At 42.4% G+C, this 24,670-nt stretch overlaps 1 protein-coding gene across 1 annotated transcript; it reads left to right on the top strand.

The window, feature by feature from the left end:
* The first annotated feature begins 970 nt into the window (after nucleotides 1-970).
* On the top strand, nucleotides 971-24,434 carry LOC118233141 (receptor activity-modifying protein 3-like). The gene is made up of 4 exons (XM_035428519.1): nucleotides 971-1,338; nucleotides 16,869-16,898; nucleotides 17,328-17,487; nucleotides 24,148-24,434. Exons 1-4 carry the CDS (start codon nucleotides 1,260-1,262, stop codon nucleotides 24,401-24,403), a joined length of 525 nt encoding a protein of 174 aa, XP_035284410.1. The 5' UTR covers nucleotides 971-1,259; the 3' UTR covers nucleotides 24,404-24,434.
* Nucleotides 24,435-24,670: the final 236 nt, after the last annotated feature.

Here is a 24,670-nt window from a genome sequence, read left to right as displayed (position 1 = left end):
CCGTGTAGTTTTAGCGCGTTATTTTCAACATCTCCACGAGAGGGTGCTGCAGACCTTTTCAATTAATTTCATCGTGGGAACTTCACTGGAGCGTTGCAAAACAAATAACAAATGGTAAAATGTGCTAAAATAATAATAATAGTAATAATAATAATAATAATAATAATAATAATAATAATAATAATAATAATAAAGCAAAACCATGTACTGATAACGCTGCTAAACAAATGGTAGAAGTGCGTATACACATAAGATAAGAGTTGTCTGTAAACTGTTTTCTTTCACTGAATAGATTGAACTGCTGGGTGGTCGTTACACAGTTTGGGCATATTTTTTTAATAGTTTATATGTAAATTTGTGTGAGTTAAACATGTACAGTTTGGAGAAATTAACTCATCTTTTGTCTCAGCTAAATTGTAGCAGCACTGCAAATGCTGTCTTTTTTGGAAACGGTTAATTGTGCATGCATGCAATGTTACCAGATGCATAGGATTTTATTCCCAAAAAGTATTCTTCTCCAACTTATATTGGCCCCTTTTAAGACGTCTCCCCATAATTAATTATTTTTATTCCCTATCGATAATTTATTCTCCGCTACTTCCCGAATGAAATCTTTCAATCTTTAAAAAAAAAAAATATCCACAACCAGGTGTCGTCTGCAGTTCTTAAATGACTAAATACTGACGCAGTTATTAGAGTTAGATTTTTTTTTTTTTTTTAATGGTTAACAGATAGCGTAACGACTGTTTGCCTTGCTACCACAAATTATTAGTCCACGCTTCAGTAAACCGTGACATAGGATGTTCTGGGGTGGTAGGGCCCAATTTGCGATCTTCTCTTGGGGTCCAGAATCCTCTGGCGCAAGATTCTTCTGAATAAACATTGAATGGGTTTAATATACAAATAGATTTGACGTGCTTTGGAGTGTTCTACAAAGGTGTGAGATTTCCTCTTTCAGTTCTGCGCGTGAGAGAGAGAGAGAGAGAGAGACGACCTCATCTGCGTGGAGGAAAGCGCGCGTTCAGGCATTTTGCGAATTCTCAGCATCTCCAGTTGAAATTCCTTCGTTGGGGGATAGCCAGGGGTACCGCTGTGGTCCGCGCGCAACGGGTTATATCGGTTCGTGATCAGCGTCTGGAAAGGGGCATATGATTGCGATGCCACAGCTGGAATATAAAGGAGTGGCTGACGTTTGGAATTAATAATGTTTTACTACAGACATTTATTGTCCAGCTGAAACAACATTGTAAGCGCAGCGCATGAGTGCCAAATCGTGGCAAATCGTTATGGATGAAAATGCTCTCCTTGTGTCCAAACTGTTCATCGTGGGCATCTTAAGTAAGTAAAACATTCTTATATATTTTGTACATGTGAGGTTAAAACAACAACGTGTAATTATTATTATTATTATTATTATTATTATTATTATTATTATTATTATTATAAGAAACCGCCCGATGAATGTAAAATCACTCTCAGCAAAAGGGTTTCTGGGTTGTTCATTCAGACCCAATAACATACAGAATACTTAATGCCGGTTAACTTCCTTTCAGTATTGTAACCTATAGCTCAATATTTAGCCACTGAAGCAATTCGTAATGAAGTGGTAAAAAATCTGATTGAATATGAGTTACCTTTATATTTCCGTGACCGGTTGTGGTCACCCCTTATTGCTTATATGTACTGTACGAACGAGTTTTAGAAGTATATAGTTTTTAAATGATGTTCGTTTCGATTGGGCATCCACGAATCAAGGTAGACGCGGCGAATGAATGAGTGCATATATACATAGGCTATATATATATATATATATATATGTGTGTGTGTGTGTGCGTGTGTGTTGAAAACGGAGCACGCAGCAGTATCTAGAAGTAGGTTACTTATATAGCGCTTTAAACGTTGTAAGTGCATTAAATCATGTGTCATTCATAATCATGCAAATAACGTAGGCGTCAGTAAAATGTTAATATGTCTGAAATGTTACATTTAAGGCATGACACGGTGTTACCATTACCATTTTACAATAAATGGTGCGAGTCACATCAATTTGATGTGGGGGGAAAAAATACCCTTCTGTTGGTCGCGCAATTTAGAGCAACTGGGCTGCACAACTCAAGTCTTCTCAGAAGATAATAGATAGCCTAAGAAGTGCGAAGTGGGTGCCGGATTCTCGGAAAGAGCGCTGTGCTGCTGCTCGGAGCTCTCTTGGGATAAGCGAATAATGTGCCTTTATGGAAAAGAGGCAGGAGTCTTTACAAGAGATTTATCTCCCGCACAATCGAAAGAGACCAGTTTGGGGAGATCCGGACGATGACGGAGTGGAGAACGACGTGTCTGAAAAGTAGCCCACTGCTTGATATCTGAATAATTGAAATAAAAACAAATGTACGTTTTAACGACACTAGTCAGCACAACCCGATACCGAACGATAGAGTCCACTTCGAAGCAAATCAGATTTGCTTGGGGTGGAAAACAACAGCTCCTAAAATACAGCTAACGTTTAACATCTCAAAAACAATAGCGGCACAAACGGTAATTTTCTGATTACAACGTTCCGATTATAAGGGGCGCACATTTCACGTAAATGTGGAACCTAACGTTTGATGTGTTTTATTAATTCCTGTCAAGCAAAATATGGCGAGTTTAACGTCAGCCAAAGCGATATATCTGACTATGTGTCAATTTTAGGGACTACAGTATGTATGTACTCATGTACCTGAAGGGGTAGGCTATAGAGATATACGTAAGGATAAGGTATAGCTATTGAAGTTATTTGAAAAAGAAGCAAGAGTTTTCCATCAGCATTTGACCATGATTGATCAATTGATCATCAACCAATCAGTCAGTCAGTCAGTCAGTCATATTTTGTTTATATAGCAGGGGTAACAGTTGCAAGGTAAAGGCAGGGGTATTTTGGCTAGCAGGGGTATCCTGGCTGGTCTGTAGGAAGAAACCTTGGGAGGTCTCAGTAGGGCTCTGTTTCTGAAATCACAGTCTTCCAAGGGCCGAGAGCTGCTGGTTTTCCACCCTCCCTTTACCTGGGAGTCAGGTGTGAAGATAGACTGGCCAAGCAGTAGCACTCATTGTACAGATAATCACCTGGGAAGGAAGGAAAACCAGGGCCGGATTTCGATATAAGGGCCAGATGTGAGTATCCATGCAACAGGGGGGACTCCATCCTCCTCTGGTCAGCTTAGGATACGGGTTCACAGGAACAAGCTAAATAAACACGGTCAGGGCAAGCATCTGATCACTTAGGGGCGGGTTGTGTGAAGCATGCGGAGGTGGCGGTCCTGGGGTCAGGTGGCAGGGTGGAGCGGGGGGTAGGCAGGGGGCAGGCGGCAGGCTTTGGGGTGACTCGGGTAATGGGGCAGCTGCCCCACTGGTGGGAGTGAGATAGGGGGTTAGGGAAAAGCTGTGGATGTAAGAGAAAAATACAGAGAGGGGAATGGACAACATAACACCACCCCACCCCCCATCAGGAGTTTACTATGGCAACACAGCAAAATACCCATCCCCCCCCTGTGAAAATGTAGTTGAGAGGGGTCAGTAAGTAAAGTCAATAATACAAACACTTCCTGTACATGTCTGTTTGAAGCGCATACTCACTGCTCCCTCTGTGGGAGAGCTGGGCTCAAGCACTAGACTGGCCAGTGCTGCAGGGGAAAAAAATCCAGCTTTATAAATGATTTACAGAACATATAACTTGAAGGGGAAAGGCATGAAGATGTGCTTATGGGCATGTCAGAACACACATCATGGGACACACAAAATGGGGGTGGAGGGGGGTTGTTCGAATGTCTTTTCAAAACTCTAAGTCAGTGTTCTAGAACTCCATTCCTTTCATTTACCAGTAGCGATAATTGTTACATCAGCATTAGAATGCTCAGCTGAGAACATTCTTATCACATATTTGTGATCTCACACCTTAAAGGGTTTGAATAGAGAAAGAAGTCAGTCCCCAAGGTTCCCTTTAGAGTGAGTATCTCAATTGCTTCTCAGCACTTTGCAGTTATGATTGTGATAAAGTGAGGCATCGCTGATGTGAATCTCTTGCTTAGAAGGTAAATGAATGAACAAAATATCATTCACTTCCCTGCCCAACCGAGCATGTCTTGTAATATTTCTTGTCTGTGGAAGCGAAGCATAGAAAGGAGATCTCTACCTCTAACTGCAAAAGCAAAGGGGGGGGCGGGGGGGGGGGGTTAGGGTCGGAGTAGAGACATACAGTGACATCACAGTTGACTGGTTTCAGATGGCCTGCAGCGTATTGGTATAACAGCCTTATAACAGCCTCTTCCATTCTCCGATTATCTTCTGTTTAACTGAGACTTTAATTCACGTTACTGGAAGAGCTGGAATTGGATTCAACTTTCTGCTTAAAGGATGAAATCGGGAATCCCTTCTGTGAAATAGCATATTCCCAGATGTTGTGAAACTGGTGTTCACTTTTTGATACGGATTGCGCGATTGGACACACAGTTTAAGAATATTGGTTTGTCAGCTGAAGTAGATGGAGATGCATGCTTAATTACTATCTGTTGGCCGTCTTAAACCACCTTTTGCCTTGAGCTGTTCTGTGGCCCATGGTTGACGGATTCACAGTGGCCATCTTGTGCCAGAAATTTTAATATGCACTGGTTCAGGTGGACAAGGAAGCAGCTTATTTATCCACTTAATCTAGGCATCGTCACATGGCCAGACCAGTAACTAAACCAGGACATCGGGGTACACCCCCTTTTATTTGAAGTAATCATTCCAAAGGTGCCCCTCCTATAGCACCGGTGCTGTGGAGTGACACTTCTTTCTCTAGAGATCACGGCAGCCTGCACTCTTAATCAACCCTTCCATTTATGACATTTCATCCATATTTTTTCACAGCCTCATTAAGCGAGACTTGAAAACTGCTCTTGTGTCCCTGTACGGCAGAAGTGGGCAATTCCAGTCCTGGAGGGGGGGCCGGTGTTCGTGCAGCTTTTTTGTTGTTTCTGCCAATTACCCAGGCTAAAATGAGATGATTGGCTGTGCACGCCAACGCTGCCCCACTTGTCGACTAGATCAGAGTGAAATATTTCCTGTAGGACACACACAAGAACTCGGCTCTTATTCATGCTGCTTATCGGGAAATGCAGCTAAAATGCCAGATGGTGCAAATGTGAAGGGCTAATTAAGTCATTACGGCCAGAAGATGGCATTGAAACTAGAAACAGATACGTCCCCTCGTTGCCCACATCTGTTATGTGAAGGGCTCTACTGTGGTATAATTCCGCACGTGAACAGGCGTTGGTGTATCTGGCCAATTAGCTAACTAAACCAGGGTAACCAGAAGCAACCAAAAACTTTTCTAAGCCCCGGTCATCCAGGAACAGAATTGCCCGTAGCACAGTGTCCCCATCATTGGAAGAGGTTTCCTAGGTGATCCAGTGGGAAGGTCGCCCCCTAGTGGGTCACCGGTGTTTTTTTCTCAGCCAGGAAGTAACTAAGCTGAAGTCTCATTTAGCTGCTACCGTCGGGTGAGCGAAAGCCACCGGGTGGTGTAATGACGGTATGAATAAATGAATGAATAAATAAATAAATAACTGGGAAAAAAAACACGAGGAGGCCTGCGACCCGCCTGCGTGCCACACGACAGCTCTGCGCTCGTGCTTTTTTTCTCTCGCCGATGCCGTCTCTGGCCTTGACTAAATTCGAGGCACGGAAAGCATTTCAAGCATACCAGGTCAATTAGCAGCACGCTACGACTTAACGAGCTCTGCGCTGCTCGCTCCAAATGTTTCACGAATCGGGCCGTGAGTCACAAAAACGCGCGTCAGCACCGCTGGTCCTCAGAGGCGTTGGAAAAGCCTGTTTAAAATTGTAGAGTTTAAAAATGTTTCAGCATGCGTGGAGGCACACACATGCACACTAGTACGGACGGACAGCTACAACATAGACACACGCACATGCTTATACAGTACTGTCTGTTTGCACACAAATATACATTCACATGTGGGATATCAGTGATATCACTCATATATGAATCATGTTCATTGTCTGTGCACATCCACAAATTCATACATGCACATACAGCATATGAACACATACAGTATATACACTTTCATGTTACACATTTACCTCCTGTAGCACTTTCATGTTACATGTACCTTCATCCAGCGCTTATATTGCATATTGTTATCTTGATGCTGTAGCTTGTTGTCACGCCTCCTAGTTTGACTTAACATTACTCTCTACCCTAGCCTATGCTTACTGTGTGAACTAGGCTTAACATGTTTATGGCTATGAATAACTGTTACATGATGAGTATTGTACCTTATCAAACCTGTGTTTTGTAGTTGCTCTAATGACCTTCAGTGTGCACATATTGTACCTCACTTTGGATAAAATCGTCTGCCAAATAAATGTAATCTAATGAATATACACTTGTGTACACATGGAATCACACAAGTGCCACTCTTATTCTTATTATTAAGTGTGTAGTCAGGTGAAAGTGACAAAAGGCCTATTTCTCTAAAAAAAAACACACAAAAAAAACCCAAATAAATCTCCAAGGAGAAGTCAGTGTGAGATGACTCACATCTGAATATCATATTTCTCTCTGTACATCCACAAATGAATACATGCACATACAGCATAATATGAACACATACAGTCTATACACAGACTAGACCCTTGTGTACACATGAAAACACACAAGTGCCACTCTTATTATTATTATTATTATTATTATTATTATTATTAAGTGTGTGGTCAGATGAAAGTGACAAACGGCCTATTTCTCTGAAAGAAAAACAAAAAAAAACCTAATAAATCTCAGAGAAGTCAAATGAGGACAGAGCACAGCAGGGGCCCGCCATGACACCCCGCGAAGGAGAGGCGCCATTTTCTCAACCCCCCTGCCTTCTTCCCTGAGGGATAACCGAGGGGACATGGGGACTGGGGGGGGGATGGGGGGGTGTCTGGAGGAAGAAACAAACAAAAACAAACAGACCGCTGTCCTCCCTCCCTGAGTCACCGTCCTCCTCGCAGGGAGCGTCCGGCGTGAGGAAGAGTCCGGATTGTTTCCACGGCGGCGTCAGAATCATCCCATTGTTTCGTTTAGTCTACGCCCAGCTGCGCGTACAGCGGAGCGTCAAAAAACGCCGTATTAGCCCAGCAGGTGCTTGAACTTCATTTTTAGCGAGTGCGGTGACTCCGCGCTGGCTACAGAGACCTCCAGTGGCGCTGTTTTCGTCGCTAATATCAGAGAGCGCTGCGGTTAGATTGAACTTACCAGCAGCAGCCTAGATTCTCATTTGTTGATTATGACTGGCAAGGTCAGTGTGGAGCTGTTTTTTTTCTTCTTTTTTTTTGTTCTACCTCACATCAGTATCAAGACTTCCTCCATACTCTTGTTTCCTTTCCCACACCCTGTGCTTACGCTTGTAGGAGAGGTGTGGTTGATACGATGCCTGATTAGCTATGTGGAAATGTGGCAATGTGGAAACCAAACATCGTCTGGCACATTGTGAATTCCCTCGTTAAAAATCCTACGAGACTGGTTGGCAATATTTATAAGGAAATGGCCATTTAAAGAGATTTATTTATACCCACAGAGGGCCTTAGGCACAATAGCTAAGTCATCACGCTGAGATTATGGAACACAGAGCAGTGTAATCATTGAACTGGGTATCATTTTGGCGAAGAAATGTGGCAGATATTTTTGGATACTTGATATGATATGCGGGTTGTTCTCGACCGCCTACGTACTGCTTGAAGGATACCCATAACTGAATTTGTTTACCACATCACACTGGCCAATAGAAGCTTCATCTTAACAATATAGATGTGTAATAGATTTGACTTTGCTTAACGGCTATTGTTGTTGAGTCTTGCTGTTCTTTCACTTTTTTTCCCTGGGATTTTTGCTGGTGTAAATGTGCCTTCCTGAAAGTTTGGCCAGCATCAACCAGTCTGTGGGTCTCAAAATCTCAGTGCGATCACGAGACCTCTTGCGATTCAGACTCGTGTGCACTTGTCAACATACGAGCGTGATCAGGCCTTCTGCTCATGTGTGAATGTGTATTATGATGTAAGTTTGCTTCACCCGCCTGGATTGACTAAGGCTGCCTGTGCTGTCATCAGACAATAAGGAGGAGAGGGAGTAAAGCCTTTCCAGCTGTAGAGGCCGATTCCCACGGGATTTTCTCCCTTTTCCTCGCGGTGCATCCAAGGACAGATGCCCCACGTAGCCTGGTCTGTTCAGAATCCCACCCCCCTCTTTTTGAACAGCTGTTTTTATGGAGAGAGAGAGAGAGGGGGGGAGAGGGGGACACAGAGGAGGAGAAACAGCTTCATGCCACAGTTAATTAACAGTCACAGCATGGCGATTCGTTTATTAGCCCTCTGAAGAGTAGGTTTATCCAAGTGCTTTTTTTCAACGGTCTAAATCAGTGTTCTAGAACTCCATTGCTGTCAATCACCAGCAGTGATTGTGACATCAGCATTAGAATGTTCAGTTAAGAACGTTCTAATCACGTATCTGTGATCTTAGTGACCCCTTAAAGGGGTAATGGGTTAAACAGAATGCAGTCTTGCAGTGATTCTGTTTAGTTGGTAATAATAAAAAATGCATGGGTGGCTGCTGGTTTGTTGATTTAATGTTGATGGTGGAGGGAGTGTATATTCACACAGTTCATTATTGACCTTTATTGATAAAAATGAAGTATTTATAGGCTACTATTCATACATAAAATTTAGATGCTGCCATACCATAGAGCAGTGGTACCAGAGACTCAAGACTTGGAGGGCTGCGGCATCTGCAGGTATTTCTGGAATACGTCGACCCTTTTCCAGGTCAGAAAAAAAAACACATAGTTTTTCATCATGCAGATAATTCCCATTATTTAAATAAAAAGGGAGTCACTCACCACACTCTATAGCACGGGTGTGATACTCCAGTCCTTAGGGGACTGCAGTGTCTGCTGGGTGAATTTCAGCTCGGGTGATTCATTTAAATCATTGGTTGTTCTCAGGGTGCTACTAACTGGCTGCTAATTGAAAGGAAACACTCATCAAACAGTCATACCAGTCTAAATCTCAAATGAAAAAACTTGCTGCAACTTTTGATACCTTTCCTAGCCTTTAAAAAAAGCATGTTTTTCTTACCTCTCATTGCCCCTTACAAAACACTGCACTATCATAATTTGCGGATTCAGATAAAGTCACTGAGGCAGCATTATCTGCAGGAAAAGACAACTGTAAGGCTTTTCACTAGTTTTTGCCTAATTGGCCTTGTATTGGCCCATCTCAGCGTCTGCAGCTGGTACAGAAAGCCACTGCGAGACAGTTAATTAAACACAACCGCAGTTAATTAAACACAAAAAAAGGACGCTTTTCACTCCGATCTGGCCATTGTTCAACCGGCCACTAGTACGATATAAAACTGATATTAATTGCATTAACCTTGTGTGATACTTTTAAAGTATTCTATGGCCAGTTCATTAGAATTAACGAAATCTGTTGAATAATCCCCAGTCCTTAAATGATAGTCTTCTTTGACGGCCGGTTCGTAAAGAAAAGGTCACCCGGCTTTCTTTAGTGCTCGCATGTCCTGCCCTGTGGAGCTCACTGCCTGAGGATGTCTCAGCCATACGAACCTCTGCAATTAACTCCCATCCAAAAACCCGTCTCCTCAACACCTTTTTCATTTCTGCTCTTAACTGTATGCTATCACCTTTATTTAGCGTATTTAGCATATGTTTAACAAATAAAAATGTATTTATAATAATAGTAATAATAATTATGATTATGATGATGATGATGATGATTATTATTATTATTATAGTCCAGCATTCAAGTAGCCTAGTATCCTAAATATGTTTTCAAAAATTACGTTTTCATTTAATTCATATGCATAGAAGTGTTTATATAAAATCACATTTACATTTGTGGATCAATTTTGCGTATGCTATTCAAAACAGATCATGCAGTCTGATCACATAATCTTGTCTTTTGACGTAGAAAGCGAGCTCCCATTGTTTACTGTTTGCTGGCTAGCCGAATTCCTCCTGACTGCCAAGCCGAGCTTTCAGCGTGTCTGTTTAAAATGGAAAATGCTGCTCTCCCCGGTGAGGCTAAGAGGTCCCGTTTTTTTTTTTTTTTGTCTAGTTTTGTTTGTCGACAGACTACTGTCTGGAAATAGAAAGATGAATTGATACACTTCATTTGGCGAAGTGGGGTGCTGGCCGTCAGCGAACCTGACAGCGGTAACCGTACAGATTGGATTTTTATTTTTATTTTTTCCGGCTCATTTCCTCGAATTGCTTTCCATCCAGTGACATCATCATAACGGCCCGCTGGCGGCTTTGGCGATGCCATGATTGATTTTGCCCCGGACACCTTCTGCCCTTCACATAGAAAAATGTCCATAGTGTCCATACCTTCAGAAGAGACGACGTCCACAATCAGTATGTATGCTGCTGTTAGCCCTGCTGGCCTTCGCAACCAATCAGCATTCAGAGTTTAATGCCGCGTAGATGCCAGTTTAGTCAAAGATGGTTTGAATAATGAGACAGCCATTCAGTATTACAACTGGTATACATTACATTACATCACTGATCTTCATTTCTGGTCCTGGAGAGCTGCAGGGTCTGCTGGTTTTTGTTGTTACTCGACACTTATTTGATCGATTAGAGCAGTCGATTACTCAGGTAACTCCCCTCACCTGGTTTCTTGGGTCTGAATCGGGTCTCAGATATCAAGGTGAACACTAAGGCCAGCTGACCCTGCGGCTTCCCAGGATCAGTAATGAAGATTGCTGTGTTACGTTAATTAATCGGACATTCTTATGAAGGAAGGACTTACAAATATTAGGCCACAATGCAGCATACCATCCAATACATTACATTACAGGCATTTTCAAGAGACGCTCTTATCCAGAGTGACTTACACGCCTTTCTACAAAGCATTTACATTGCATCCATTTGTACAGCTGGATATGTACTGAAGCAATGCAGGTTAAGTACCTTGCTCAAGGTTGCAACGGCCACCCGCACTGTTTTGACCAGCCAAAGAAATTGACTTTTCTCAGGTGGCTGTACATACTGAAGTTATGCAGGTCCAGTGTCTTGCTCTGGGGTACGAGCACTGTGAAATAAGATTGAGTGCTTTTCGCATGGAAATGCCTTTACTCAACAAATACTCTCATTTTATTCACTTCTCTTCCACCACGAGAAGACTGAGTATTACGTAATGGAGATTTGGCATGTAATAGGCTGCCTGACAGATAAATGAGTCTTATGAAAGCTCAAAGATGCCCCATCTTTCTGACCAACTATCTGACAACACCAATTTTCTTTAACGTAACTCTTTAATACTCTTATGACTAATTTTGGACAAACAGTGAGATATTCTGCACCTTTATATTATTATTAATATTATTAATAATAATAATTAATAATAATTAATAATAATTAATAATAATTAATAATAATTAATAATAATTAATAATTAATAATTAATATTATTATTAATAATTATTATTATTATTAATTTATATTATATTATTAATTATTTAGTATTTTATTTTTGTAATATTAAGCATTACAGCATCTCTTCAGAGTTATTTTTTGTGATTAATATTTCCGTAAACTTTTAATGCTGTGAGCGCTTTGTTAGACGACTCCCGCAGCGTAATGTGAAATTAAGTGAAGCCAAGCTTCATTAGAGCCGAGCAGTTTGCAGGGCGAGGTTTTCGTTTGCAACACGCAGACGGCCCGCCTACAAATTTGCCAGACCGCGTGAGCTAATTTTCGGTCTGACTGACGACATTTGATTCGAGGGATAACACGTTGTCACCTTAATTGTTTTCTCTTGGCTGGAATGATCTGCACACACATTGGAACTGACAAACTGGAAAATTTAGGTCAAGGGAGAAGGAAAATGTTAAATCAGTCTTGGCTATTGAAAACCGTCATTGGCATTGTGAGTGTAAAGGTGCAGAATATCTCACTGTTTGTCCAAAATTAGTCATAAGAGTATTAAAGAGTTACGTTAAAGAAAATTGGTGTTGTCAGATAGTTGGTCAGAAAGATGGGGCATCTTTGAACTTTCAGAAGACTTGTTTATCTGTCAGGCAGCCTATTACATGCCAAATCTCTGTTCTAATTGTATGCTATCCCACATTAATAAATAATAGTGTTTCTTATGTGTGATGTGCATTAGGCAATTGCAGTTTAAAACATTGTAATGATGTAAACAGGTCATTTATCACAACTTGGCTTTTTATTTTGAATTACGTGACAATTATTGTTATAAGCTTAATTGCACTGGATGTTTTTTTTTTACATCCAGTAAATCAGATCAAATATAAATATTGCAAGTTTCAACCGTTAAAACACAGGGATATAATTCTGTCTGCACTGTTCATGCCAGGAAAATTATAAAAGCAAATCTAGCCAGTAACAATAAAATATATAAAAAAGCATATCTGGCCTGTAACAACCCTTATGTTATGAGTTTAGTCATGGGGGATTTCTGACACCAACACACATCCTGGCTGGCTATTCATGCACGCATCTCTTTCTGTAATGGACTGCTGATTAGTGTCAGTGTTAAATAAACCATTTCTATTTAGCATTAATAATTTGCATTTAGTTCCAGTTGACTGACGCATGTCCTGGAGAAGGTTCTACGTCCCATCTTTCAAACACCTTATAACGCGTCAATCAACCACCCCTCCCGCATTTGCTCCATTTTATTCTTGAGTGAGTGAGTGAATGAATAAATGAATGAATGAATGATAGGTGGATGAATATACATATTTGCAAGCTGGTGAATCAGAGACGAGTAGAGAATTCTTACAGGCTACAGATGGATGGATGGATGGATGGATGGACCCCATTGCATCTATGTCATGTGTTTTCTCAGTTGCTCATTGGCATGTTTTAAAGAGTATCTTGAGCTAATTATGTGAAAAATTGTATTTGTGTAATGCAGTTTTAATGCTACTGTTTATATAATTGTAATGTGACACATTTTTCTGTCAGAGCAGAAGTGGGCCATAGTTTGTGAAAGGGATATTGTACAGTATATACTTAACCGTTGAATCGTTTATGGATTGGGAATATCTTGACCGTGACACTGATCTACAGCCCATGTGGTTCACATCATTCATTGGTAAGGACACAATCTATTATTATGAATTTACTCCGTTGTTAATGCACTTTAGTGCTATGAAATGTATTAGAACTAAGCCAAAGTAGAAGCCATGCAGAAGGAACACATAAGTCAACTCGCTTGCAAAAGCAAATGTTTTAATTCCAAGCGTATGCAACTGCCTAGTTTCCTCTTAATGTAATGAAAATGTACACAAAAGTGCATTAGTGTAATGTAAATGCGCACTAATGCATTATTGTATACAATTACATTACATTGCATAACAATCACATCAGACTTCGACATAGATCACTCTAGGTGCCTGTCGGTTTCTAATGGGACCAGGTTGATTTTTGCATTGTTACTGTACATGTTATGGTTGGAAAAACAGCATGTCTCAATGTGGTGAATTGCATGCTTCCCTGCTGGGCTGCTGGACACTAGATCACCCCACGTACCCAGTGGCCTGATTTTACTTATTTTTATTCTTCAAACCCCATTTGAGATCTGTGGCCTAATGGCAAATCTAGAATAACAGCAAGCTTAATGAAGGCGGTTTACTGGAGATTAATCCTGGTTATTAAATTTATGAGTTTCACTAGAGCCCGTACTGTGCAAGAACATGAATTTATCTTCAAAGCAATAATAACAATTTTGATTGAGTTTTCTCATCCAATTAATGCCCGACAAAAAATACTTATGAACGTATTGCACTTTTTTAGGTTTTGTGTCCCCTCTCCTTAGTCTTGACCGAGGCTGTAGTCACTCACTGGTTAACCTCTGACCCAGCAGAAGCGCTACAGGTCTTTAACGGCAGCAGAACACTGACATTTCACAGTGAGGCTGTTTATTAACCCTTTAAATCAGGCATAAGGGTGTGAGATCACAAACGTGATCAGAATGTTCTTAACTGAGCATTCTAATGCTGATGTCACAATCACCACTGGTAACGTAGAGCAATGGAGCTCTAGAACACTGACTTAGAATTTTGAAAAAAAAAAAAAAAAGGGTTAAAGTTCAAGGCCATGATGCACCACAGAACGTCCACACCCCCATGATCACAGGGGAGACGGGACAGTGGGACAGCAGCGGCTCAGGTTCCCTTCAGACCCCATTAAACCCACTGCCATGGTACTGAGGTGTCAGCACTGTGCTGCAGAGGGTGCTGTACTTCAGGTGAGATCTTAAACAGTTCCCGACTCTCTGTGGTCATAAACGATCTTGTGGCCCTTTTCCCACAACCTGGCTCTGTACATGTGGCTGCCTAATCGTCCCCTACATCAGACTGGCTGCACAATCACATGCATTCCCTGTGCAGTTTTATTTCTCAAGTTGTCAGTGTGAAGACAAATTGAACCTCAGTCGATCTGGCTGGTTAAATATAGGTTTTACATCTGCTTATGTACTGCCAGCTTCCAGGAGGTCAATTAAAAAAAAAAAAAACTTATTTATTATTCTTATTAATGCAAAATACAAATGCATTCCTTAAAAAAAAAAATTCTAATTCATTGAAAGCTGAAATTACAGATGCCATCAATGCCCTTCATCAGGCAGGGATGATCGGGGGGGGGGGATCTCTGGGAATTCTGGGAAACCGTCTCTGGGGAGCCTATATTCCCAACCTCTTCCCAATGGAGCGTCAAGGCAGAAGCGTTTGAACCTTATGGAGCTGCAGGATAACAGGGGCTTCTGCTTTGAACGGCCCCGCATCCTGACACAGGATGCTACTATATTTAGCGCGTCACAGTAGCGGCTAGTCCTCCAGGGCGTAGAACTGACTGTCTTGTTTTGGGATTGTGCATTTCCTATGTTTGATTTTGACACCCTGGCTAGTCTGGCTAGTTTTTGTATTCGGGGAAAACGCCCTCTCTTGGCTTAAAGTGCTGCCAGCATTGGAAGAATGGGAAAGACGCATTTTCATCAGAGTACCAGGAAGGAGATTTAAAAGCTTTCTCATTGGCCACTGGGTCTGGGCCAAGCAACACGCACCCCTAGCCCCTCCCACCACCGTCACCGTGCGCTGTTGAAAACGAATCAGAAAAAAAACGAACCCCACCCCACGTCTGCCCGTTGGGCGGCGCAGTGACGATATTGGGGGTGACGTTATTATTCCCGCTGTTGCACAAAGACACCTGTCAGACCTCGTAATGGCTGATTTGCACCAGGAGCATCGTGGGTCGCGGTGCGACTCCTGCTTCCGTTTGGAGCCCGTGCCTGTGGATTAGAGCTTTTATACCAGCCTCTCCATGCCAGTCCACGGCTGGTATAAGCGCTCCACCAGCCTGGGCTTCTGTGAGGTAGCGTACGCTGCACATCTGCTATGCATAATGGTGTCAATATTAGTGGGAATTAACTTTAAAAATTACTTCGTTAACCCTTCAAGGTGTCGGATATGTGATTAGAATGCTCGTAGTTGAACGTTCTAATTCTGATGTAACAATCACAGCTGGTGATTGAAAGCGAAAGCAGTGGAGCTCTAGAACCCTGACTCAGAATTTTGAAAAACATTCCAAACAAACAAACAAAAAAAAAACCCTACCCCCTTCAAAAGGGTTAATGCAGACAGAGGAGGGGGGAGATTGGCCAGCTGTGATAGGTCCCGAGCTGTGGCTCAGATCATTCCCTGCAGTCCAGAGCATTCCCAATCCCAACCGTTCTGACCACCAACATTCCACTGCCAGTCAAACTAACCATCCCCTCCCCCTACCCCCTCAACACATCTCCTGCACCACCCTCACCCTCACAGCCAAATATTCTGTACCCTGCTCACACACTCCCAGACATGCTAGGCCAACACTGTCATGCTCCAATGCAGTCACTCCCATTTATAATCACCTTCACCCTTCCACACCAATCACCCCCCCCCCCCAGTGTCTGGAACACTGGGACCCCCCCTCCCACACCAATCACACCCCTGGAACACTGGGACCCCTATGGGGTGCTGTTCACACAAACCTTCCTGAGCTGAATGTATATTTACCCTTTGTGCACACAGTATAGTAGGCCTATCAATAAGCTGTTTGTCTGTTTACAGCAGGGCTGCCCAGCCCTGTTACTAGAGATCTACAAAACTGCAGGTTTTCATTTCAACCCTAATTTTACACCTGGTTCTATTAATTAGCAGCTCAGCGAGATCCCTAGCTGTCGAATGAGATGTGCTTTGTTAGGGTTGGAGTAAAAAAATCCACAAGATGGCCTGGTTTATAGATATCCCCTAGACACAGCATATTACAGTATGTGCTGTGTGTTTTTTTGTCCACTCAGAAAAGAAGGATGCTGATAATGAAATTAATCTGTAAATATACAGAATCACAACTCTACAATATGATGCCCCTGCTTTTTAAATGCATTAGCCTATATGTCACAGACATGCATATTTTAGATGGAGAAATGCATGTTAGCAGTATGTTTGATCCCAATACAGATTTAACATTCTGTAATTCAGTTACAATGAAAATGATAATCTCTTCTTGGCAACTCATACCCTACTCTGTATCTCAATACCAAGATTCATTCACAGAAATTCATTTTAAAGAATCATTGAATCAATCTATTACAGAAAAATAGTTACTAAGTAATAGTTATCGTGCAACTACATTGTGTGCATTAAACCTCAAACACAGCGGCTTTAATGTTGATTTCAGACTGATTCTGTACTCTTTAATGTTGATTACAGATTGATTCTGTACTCTTTAATGTTAATTACAGGCTGATTCTGTACTCTTTCTTTTCAGTTACTACTGTGATGACAAGTGGGTTGTCAGGTAAGCATTATAAAATAAGCTGTCAGTCTCAGCTGCATAGATCCTCTTTGTAATGTAGTTTTATCAAGTATCACATTTTTCTAAAACTTCTTTTTTTTTTACAGTATTATACCATTTTACAATAGTTATTTGTCCAACACGAATTTCAGCCAAGAAATATTATTGCAGTAATACTGAACACATTACATTTTCTTCATTGCATTATAGTCATGTTTTTATGTACCTCTTATGTTCCATTCTACTATTTAATAAAATTATGAAATTGTGTTTTTGTTACTATGCACTGTATGAATTCTTTACTTTAGACTGAGTTAATTCAGTGACAATAATTCTGATCTTGACACTGCTATAGACAATTTATGTGTTTTCTCCACATAAGGCATTTTTAAAAGTACTTTATTTATTTATTTATTTATTTGCCTAAACCAGCCACAGAGAACACGAAGATAGAGGACCCGGCGAGGGCTCCAGCTGACCGGTGCAACGAGTCGGCTCTGCTGGGCGACATGGAGAAGTGCGCGGATGATTTCAAGGGCGACATGGCGCTGATCGATCCGCGGAACTGGTGCAACCTCACGCACTTCATCAGGTAAAGACTCCCCTTGCCCCTTTCCACCAAAACCAAAGATAACGTATTCCACTATCGCGGTAGAGTTCATCTGCATTCCGCCCCAGTTGTCACGTATAACGCTCTTCACTGCTTCAGATAAACCGGCAACTGTTCCGTTGCCCACGGAGTACTTAAGAAGAACAATTACATAACTGCGTTTCGACACTGTACCACATGGTATTTCTTGTCTTTTAACGGAATCCCCCACGCTATTCTGAACGGTCCCTACTGCGAGAGCTTTCCGCGCGCGCGCGCTGCACGATTCAAAACCATAGAGACAGAACCACTTCACTGGATATTTAACAACCGGCGCAGACAACCTCCTGAGGACGAATGTGACTCTTTCATGGTTGGAAAATCAAATGAGTGTGCACTATGAACTGGGATTACTGCATCCCAGCTGTGTAGCCATAAAGCTATCATAGCAAAGTACACCAAGTGCAAATAACAAGTCTGTCAATTGGACCTGAACACCAGAAGTATTAGACAGTGCAGAAATGTATTGGTGTAGAGAAACATTACATTACAGGCATTTAGCAGACGCTCTTATCCAGAGCGACTTACACAGGATTTTTTAAAACATAGGATTTACATTGCAGCTGAATATATACAGAAGCAATTCAGGTTAAATACCTTGCTCAAGGGTACAACAGCAGTTCCTACCCAGGAATCGAACCTATGACCTTTCGGTTACGCATGTGTAGAGAAACATCCACTACTCCTGCAAATGAGATGTGTTCAGATTATTGGCATAGTACTCAGGTATGATTAATATTAGTTCTAATAAAGGTTGCAGTAAAATAAGGAGCATACATTAATATATACACATAAATATATACATCGAAAAGAAATCTATATGAAAACTCATATGAGCAATATCTTCTGTTGCAGTAATTTCATAAGCTGTAACCGTAGAGCTGTGCTCATGTGGCACATATATTTCAAACAAATATGTGTTGGCAGAAAACCACACAAATGCATTACATTTCTTGGAACATCGTTTTTTCCCCAGTTTATCTGTGTTTCTGTTGAATTTCACACCTCCCTTGCTATGTAGAGTTTCTCTTATTCAATGTGGTATGTATTGGATTTTTCAGATAATGTCAAGTGGGAATTTACGTTACTATAAAACATTACTTTCTTTATTCAAAAAGATATTAATCGCTTCATAAACTATCTCTTTTTTTATTTCGTCCGCGAGAAACAAAACATGCCAAAATATCTTTCGGCAAAGACGAAGAACCAGCAATTTCCAAATAACCATGCATGCTTTATATATACAGAGCAAAAAGTTCAGTTTTAAATCAAGCTTGATTTACAATGAATTCTGGGAGAGTAGGGGCCTACATTTGAACCCCAGTGGACTCAGGTGAACTCAGTTAGAGTTGATTTAACAGTGACCATTTTAAATCTTTAGCAAATGTGTATCCTCCTCAGACCCAGAAGAAAAAAAGTTTAAGGATTTTAATTTAAATTTTTAATTTTTTTGTAATTTGGGGCCCAGTATGTGGGAGAGTATATGCAATCTCCACCCCAATTTGGAATGGCCAATCGTCTGCAACCACAGATGTTCATATGCACAAAAACAATGCTGTTTGAGAGTGTATACATCCTTCGTACGATTTTCAAAAATGTTTTTTTATTGAGTGTTTCTTATAGTGTATGTTTCAGCATAGCTGAATATTTGGCTCTTGATATTAAGACCGGATGCTCTTGTCCCCTACAGAGGACAAAAATGAACTGCCAGGTCTTCAGAGGATATGGATTTGGATAGGAATGTATGATGCTGCATGACAGGAGAGAAACCCCAGGTGTCTAAATTTTAAATTCTTACCTGGAACTGCACAGGAGGACCAGAGGAGAGCATTTATTTGGCCTGGCGTAAAAGATTTTAAATAAAAAAAATTAAAAAAAATAAAAACCAAATGTGTCACCCCATGTTTACAAGCTGTCGCGTAGAAGTCTATGACATCACATGATGGGGAGGACAGGAGGGGGAGGGGGGAGGATGGCAGAGGGGGTGCCATCTTGACTTTCCTCAGTTCGTGGCTTTGGGCTACATTGGCCCCTGTGTTTAGTCAACTGGAGCGACACCAAAGCTGTCACAGTCCCTGCTGTTCCTTTACAACCCTCCTGTCTTTTAACCCTTTATAAGCTGTGAGATCGCAAATGTGTGATCAGAATGCTCTTAAACTGAACATTCTAATGCTGAAGTCACAATCGCTGCTGGCAAACTGAAAGCAATGGAGTTCTATAACACTAACATTTCAGAAAACCTGTTCTTCAGAGGCTTCATTAAAATGAGAGAAAGTGCTTGGTTTCATGTTCCAAACATCGTTTACAAATTGGCTTTTTAAGGTCCCTTTTTCTTTAGTGTTGGCGTTGTGCATCCAATTAGACACTTCGTGTCTACAGTCTGCAATCTGCACGTCTGCAATACTTACCAAATGATTAATGTTTCCGGGGAACTTTTTAAAGTAACTTCCAGCTTGTGCTGGTTTATGAATTTAAATTGAGAGCAGTGGGTGGAGTGAAAAATGCGCTTGTGAAAGTAATATTGCTTTGGATTAAAGGCCCAAGGCAAATGATGAAACGCGGAGCTTTGAAATATTGCCTTCTGTTTATTCGTATATCACAACCACTCCCAATTTCAAGGGTTTTTTTTCTTTTCTTTCTTAGCTTATTCTATAATACAAGGAAAAGTTCACTACAGAAGTAGACTGCAATCTTGCGATTGCACAACGCTCTTCATGGGCCGACAATGCCCAAGGGCCACGTTTTAGAAAATCTGACGGACGACCAAGGAGAACCGTGCGTTGTGCTAATCAAATTAAGCTTGACGACGGGGGCCGGCTGGAAGATTCCGGATTTCTCGGTGACGAAGCAGCCTGCGGGCCGTTTTTTTTTTAAGCTCCCGATCGCGGGCGGTACCAATCGTGGCTGACAGCCTGGCGAATGCCTTTTTCCTTCGGGGGGGTGGGGGGATTCGCCCGCCCGCCGTCGCCGACGCGTCGTTGCGCAAGAACGACTCCTCCGGCTCGGCGTTGCAGTTTGCAACATGGAGCGAGCTTGTTTTTGTTTGGCTGCGAAACATGAAAGTGCAGACATATTTGTATGCTTCGTTGCAGAATTGCGGTCGTTAAAAATGTATGTGAAAAAGGATCACCCGCACCATTTTTAATTTAGTCACCCCCCCCCCCCCCCCCCGAATTTGAAAAGGAAGATTTATTGTAAATCTCATTAAATGAAATACATTATTGTTTTTCTAATTTCTGCCAAACTGGAAAATAGATAATGCCACTTTCATCTCCTCCTAATGGGATCACTCTCTGGGTCATTGTCCTCTGAAGAATGTCCTCCCAAAATCTTTCCTCATTCTTGAGCTACATTTAATATTAGTATTAGAGAGCCTTGGTCTCCGTCTAAATAAAGTGGATTATTCCATGACCCCAGTTCTAAGCTTTCTTCGAATGGACTTTCTGTTGTATTGATTTCGTCTGGCAGCTCACAGATAGCAGCAGCCAATCGCTGCTTCAGTACGGGCTCTGCAAATTAATGAAGACTGGGGGGGGGGTTCAATCTCTTGCGGGCCCCACCAAACTCCGCACGCATTTTATGTGTCACATAACCCTGTTTGTGGATTATCATCCTAAAAGTGCCAGAGTCCCTGAACAGTCCAGTCCCTGCAGTTTGTCTTTGTGCCAAAGAAGGGATTACATTACAGGCGTTCGGCAGAAGCAGGGCGACGACTTACACAACTTTTACACAGCATTTACATTGCATCCGTTTACACGTGCTATGCTGAAGCAATGCGGGTTAAGTACCTTGCTTAATGGTACAACGGCAATGTCCTACCTGAGAATCAAACCAATGCCTTTTAGGTTACAAGACCAGCTCCTTACCCATAATGCTACACTGCCCCCCTCTATGATGGTAAATGGTAAATGGGCTGCATTTATATAGCGCTTTTATCCAAAGCTCTTTACAACTGATGCCTCTCATTCGCCAGAGCAGTTAGAGGTTAGGGGTTAGGTGTCTTGCTCAAGGACACTTCGACATGCCCAGGGCGGGGTTTGAACCGGCAACCCTCCGACTGCCAGACAATCGGTCTTACCTCCTGAGCTATATCGCCCCATATATCGCCCCTATGATCTACTGCGGTGGGGCAGGATTCAGCGTGTTAGCATTTCACGCTCAACAGAGCAATTGGACAAATCAGATTCCACAATGAAACTGCGGAGCTAGGCCGCAGAGCCCAGTAGGATGACTGCCAGGGCGGACTCTGGCTCTTGTTTTAAACGAACGCTTTACTGAGGAATGCAATGGCCTGACCCATCTGCCCTCCCTGCTAGAGAGCGATCCGTCCTCGAGGCCCAGAGCCCGAGTTCCCATATGAGAAACGAGGCTGGAGTGTACTCTCCCTGGACTGATGCGTGAGCGTAAGAGGGAGTGACAGAGCCTGGAGGCCAGACAAGGAGCAAACTAATTTATGACGACTTCAAGGGAACATTGTTTTTTTTTTTTTTTTTTTAAAGAGAGGAAAACGGACAGTCTGTTCCTTTCATGTATTATTATTATTATTATTATTATTATTGTTATTATTTGTTTTACTTTTATTAAGATGGGGCGAAAGCGGAGAAGGTTACAGAAACAGATGGGATCACAGTACCGAAAGTTCCGTGGTGGGTGGGGGGGGGGGGGGGGGGGGGAGCAAGGGAACATTTTAAACCAGTTTTTATTTTTATCTGGGGGAGGGGGTGTTATCTTTGGCGCTGTCCCAAGCCAAGCAATTTACATGAATCTTTGGCATCGCTGATTGATAAGCAGTAATCAATTTTGGCTTGAGAAATATAAACATGCGCGTGATTTGTGGGATGCCGTAAATTTTAAGCGAGAGTAGTTTGAGCCCTTGTACATGACGTCCAAGCGCTGGGCATTTGGGGGTCAAAAGCAGCGTTGCTTAGCTGGATATTAAACCTCGCATTTAAACCCCTGGAACCGCAGAACTGCTGACCGAATCTGTGAAATAAGGATTACGCTTTCCAGTCGTAATACAATTATGTGGTCTGGGGGTTTTTTAAAAGCAGGCTGCAATTAACCCTTGAAGTTTCCTCTGAGCGCTCAGCACCTGTCCCTGTGTGGAGAGCCCGTAATGGAGATTCCCAGGGCAGTATGAAGTTTTTTTTTTAGTTTTTTTTTTTGATGATGATGATGATGATGATGATGATGATGATGAAATTCTCGGCTGTAAATTTGAAATGGGGGTTTCGAAAGGCTGCGCTCCCTTTCCCAGGATTCTGTAACATTCCTGTGATTTTTTTTGCGTCAGTTCTGTGAAGCACTTTTTTACGCAAAAGTCATTGGGACTAGGCCAGGAATAATAAGAAAGCGAACGACAGTTAATTTGGCGGTCTGTCGGGGATAAGGGGGGGGCTTTCTTTAACTTAAAGCCAAAAAAACCCCCCCAAAAAAAACATAAGGCCACCAGAGATTTCCTGAGTGAAGTAACCATCTCTCGACTTCTTTACTACAGTCTTGTGGAATATGGTGCCCTAGAGTTATTTCCTAGAATGTAAACGCATTCAGTGTTCTGAAAACAATATTAGCATTGGCACTGACGGCGAACAGTAAAGTGTCACAGTGTTAAATCAACTCTTATCTAGTACATACAGTCCCAGTTGGACTTATGTGCACTCTAGTAGAGTTGAGTTAACACTGGACTGGATTACAGAGCCCTCTGGGAGTCAGTGGTGTGTGTCACAGTAACCTCGTCCTGTGGCTGCAGTACCGCTGATTGACAGCTGCAGGGAAACACAGATATTGGGCCTCGTCTGATTAGACAAACTTGGGGCCGGGGGAGTGAATTTTCAGCGGAAGCAGTGGATGCGAAGGAACTGAGCTCTCGCTAAAGTATGTGGAGTGAAAGATGAAATGAAGACTATTTGTCAGCAAGCCGCTGGTTTATTGTCTGACTTGTGTTAATTGGAATGTGTCGGGATTGTTTTGCCTTGCTTTGAGGCTTGTCACTGGGTAAATGCTAATGGGAAAGCTTGCAATGGCCCCGTTTCAAAGGTCATATGAGTCTGCTGAAGAGTTTAATGGAAACTGCTGATGTTGGGGGAAAAAAAAACTTTGGAATAATGGAGAGGACGTTCAGTAAAACCATCACGGTTCTTTTGCTATGCTTTTTAGAATATATCTTCAGGATAAATAAGCTTGATCTCTTTCTCTCCCTCTCTCTCTCTCTATCTCTCTCTCAGAGTGTTAGCAGATGTTTCAGTATCACAAAGTAATGAGAGTTTGAATGTGTTTCGAAGTGTGCGGTGTCTTAAGGGTGTTTCATGTTTCAGTGGAGGGAAATGAGGCACTGTTTGCACATGGAATAGGATGAGGGAATTCAATCTGATTTTTCTGTGTTTTTCATATTTTTTTGATATTTGAATTTTGTTTTATTGTTTATGTAATGTCATTTATGTAATGTCATTGGTGTATTGACTGCAGAAATGAAGGATGGGTAAAAACTCTATCTCTCCCTCCCTCTTTCTCTCTCTCTCTCTCTCTCCCCTCTCTCTCTCTTTCTCTCTTTCTCTCTCCCCCCTCTCTCTCTCTCTCTCTCTCTCTCTCCATTCAATCACACAGGGAGTACAACTACTTCTCCGCCTGCACGGAGACCAAGGCGGTGCTCATGGGCTGCTATTGGCCCAACCCGCAGGTGGAGGGCTACATCATCCACGTGCACCGGCGGTTCTTCTCCAACTGCACGGTGGACCACGCGGTCCTGGTGGACCCGCCCGACGACACGCTCACCGTCCTCATCGCCGTGCCCGTGCTGCTCACGCTGCTCATGATCACCCTGGTGGTGTGGCGCAGCAAGCGCAGCGACATCCTGGCCTGAGAGAGAGAGTGTGTGTGTGTGTGTGTGTGTGGGGGGGAGTGGGTGGGGTGGGGGGTGTGTGTGTGTGTGTGTGTGTGGGGGGAGGAGTGGGTGGGTGTGTAGTGTGTGTGTGTAGGGGTATGTGTGTGGGTGGGTGTGTAGTGTGTGTGGGGGGGGGAGTGGGTGGGGTGGGGGGGTGTGTGTGTGGGGGGGGGAGTGTAGTGTGTGTGTGTGTGTGTGTGTGTGTGTTTGTGTGGGGGGGAGTGGGTGGGGTGGGGGGTGTGTAGT

This window comes from Anguilla anguilla, chromosome 8 (assembly GCF_013347855.1).
Source record: "Anguilla anguilla isolate fAngAng1 chromosome 8, fAngAng1.pri, whole genome shotgun sequence".
NCBI lineage: Eukaryota > Metazoa > Chordata > Actinopteri > Anguilliformes > Anguillidae > Anguilla > Anguilla anguilla.
The sequence above is the reverse complement of the archived record's forward strand: the minus strand, read 5'-3'. Positions and strand labels throughout refer to the sequence as shown.

What these genes read in the sequence shown, in the direction of transcription:
- LOC118233141 (XM_035428519.1), top strand. Translation starts at nt 1,260, where the DNA reads ATGAGTGCCAAATCGTGGCAAATCGTTATGGATGAAAATGCTCTCCTT. An exon ending in GTTCATCGTGGGCATCTTAA is followed by an intron (nt 1,339 to 16,868) that starts GTAAGTAAAACA and finishes CTTTCTTTTCAG; the next exon opens with TTACTACTGTGATGACAAGT. An exon ending in AACCTCACGCACTTCATCAG is followed by an intron (nt 17,488 to 24,147) that starts GTAAAGACTCCC and finishes TCAATCACACAG; the next exon opens with GGAGTACAACTACTTCTCCG.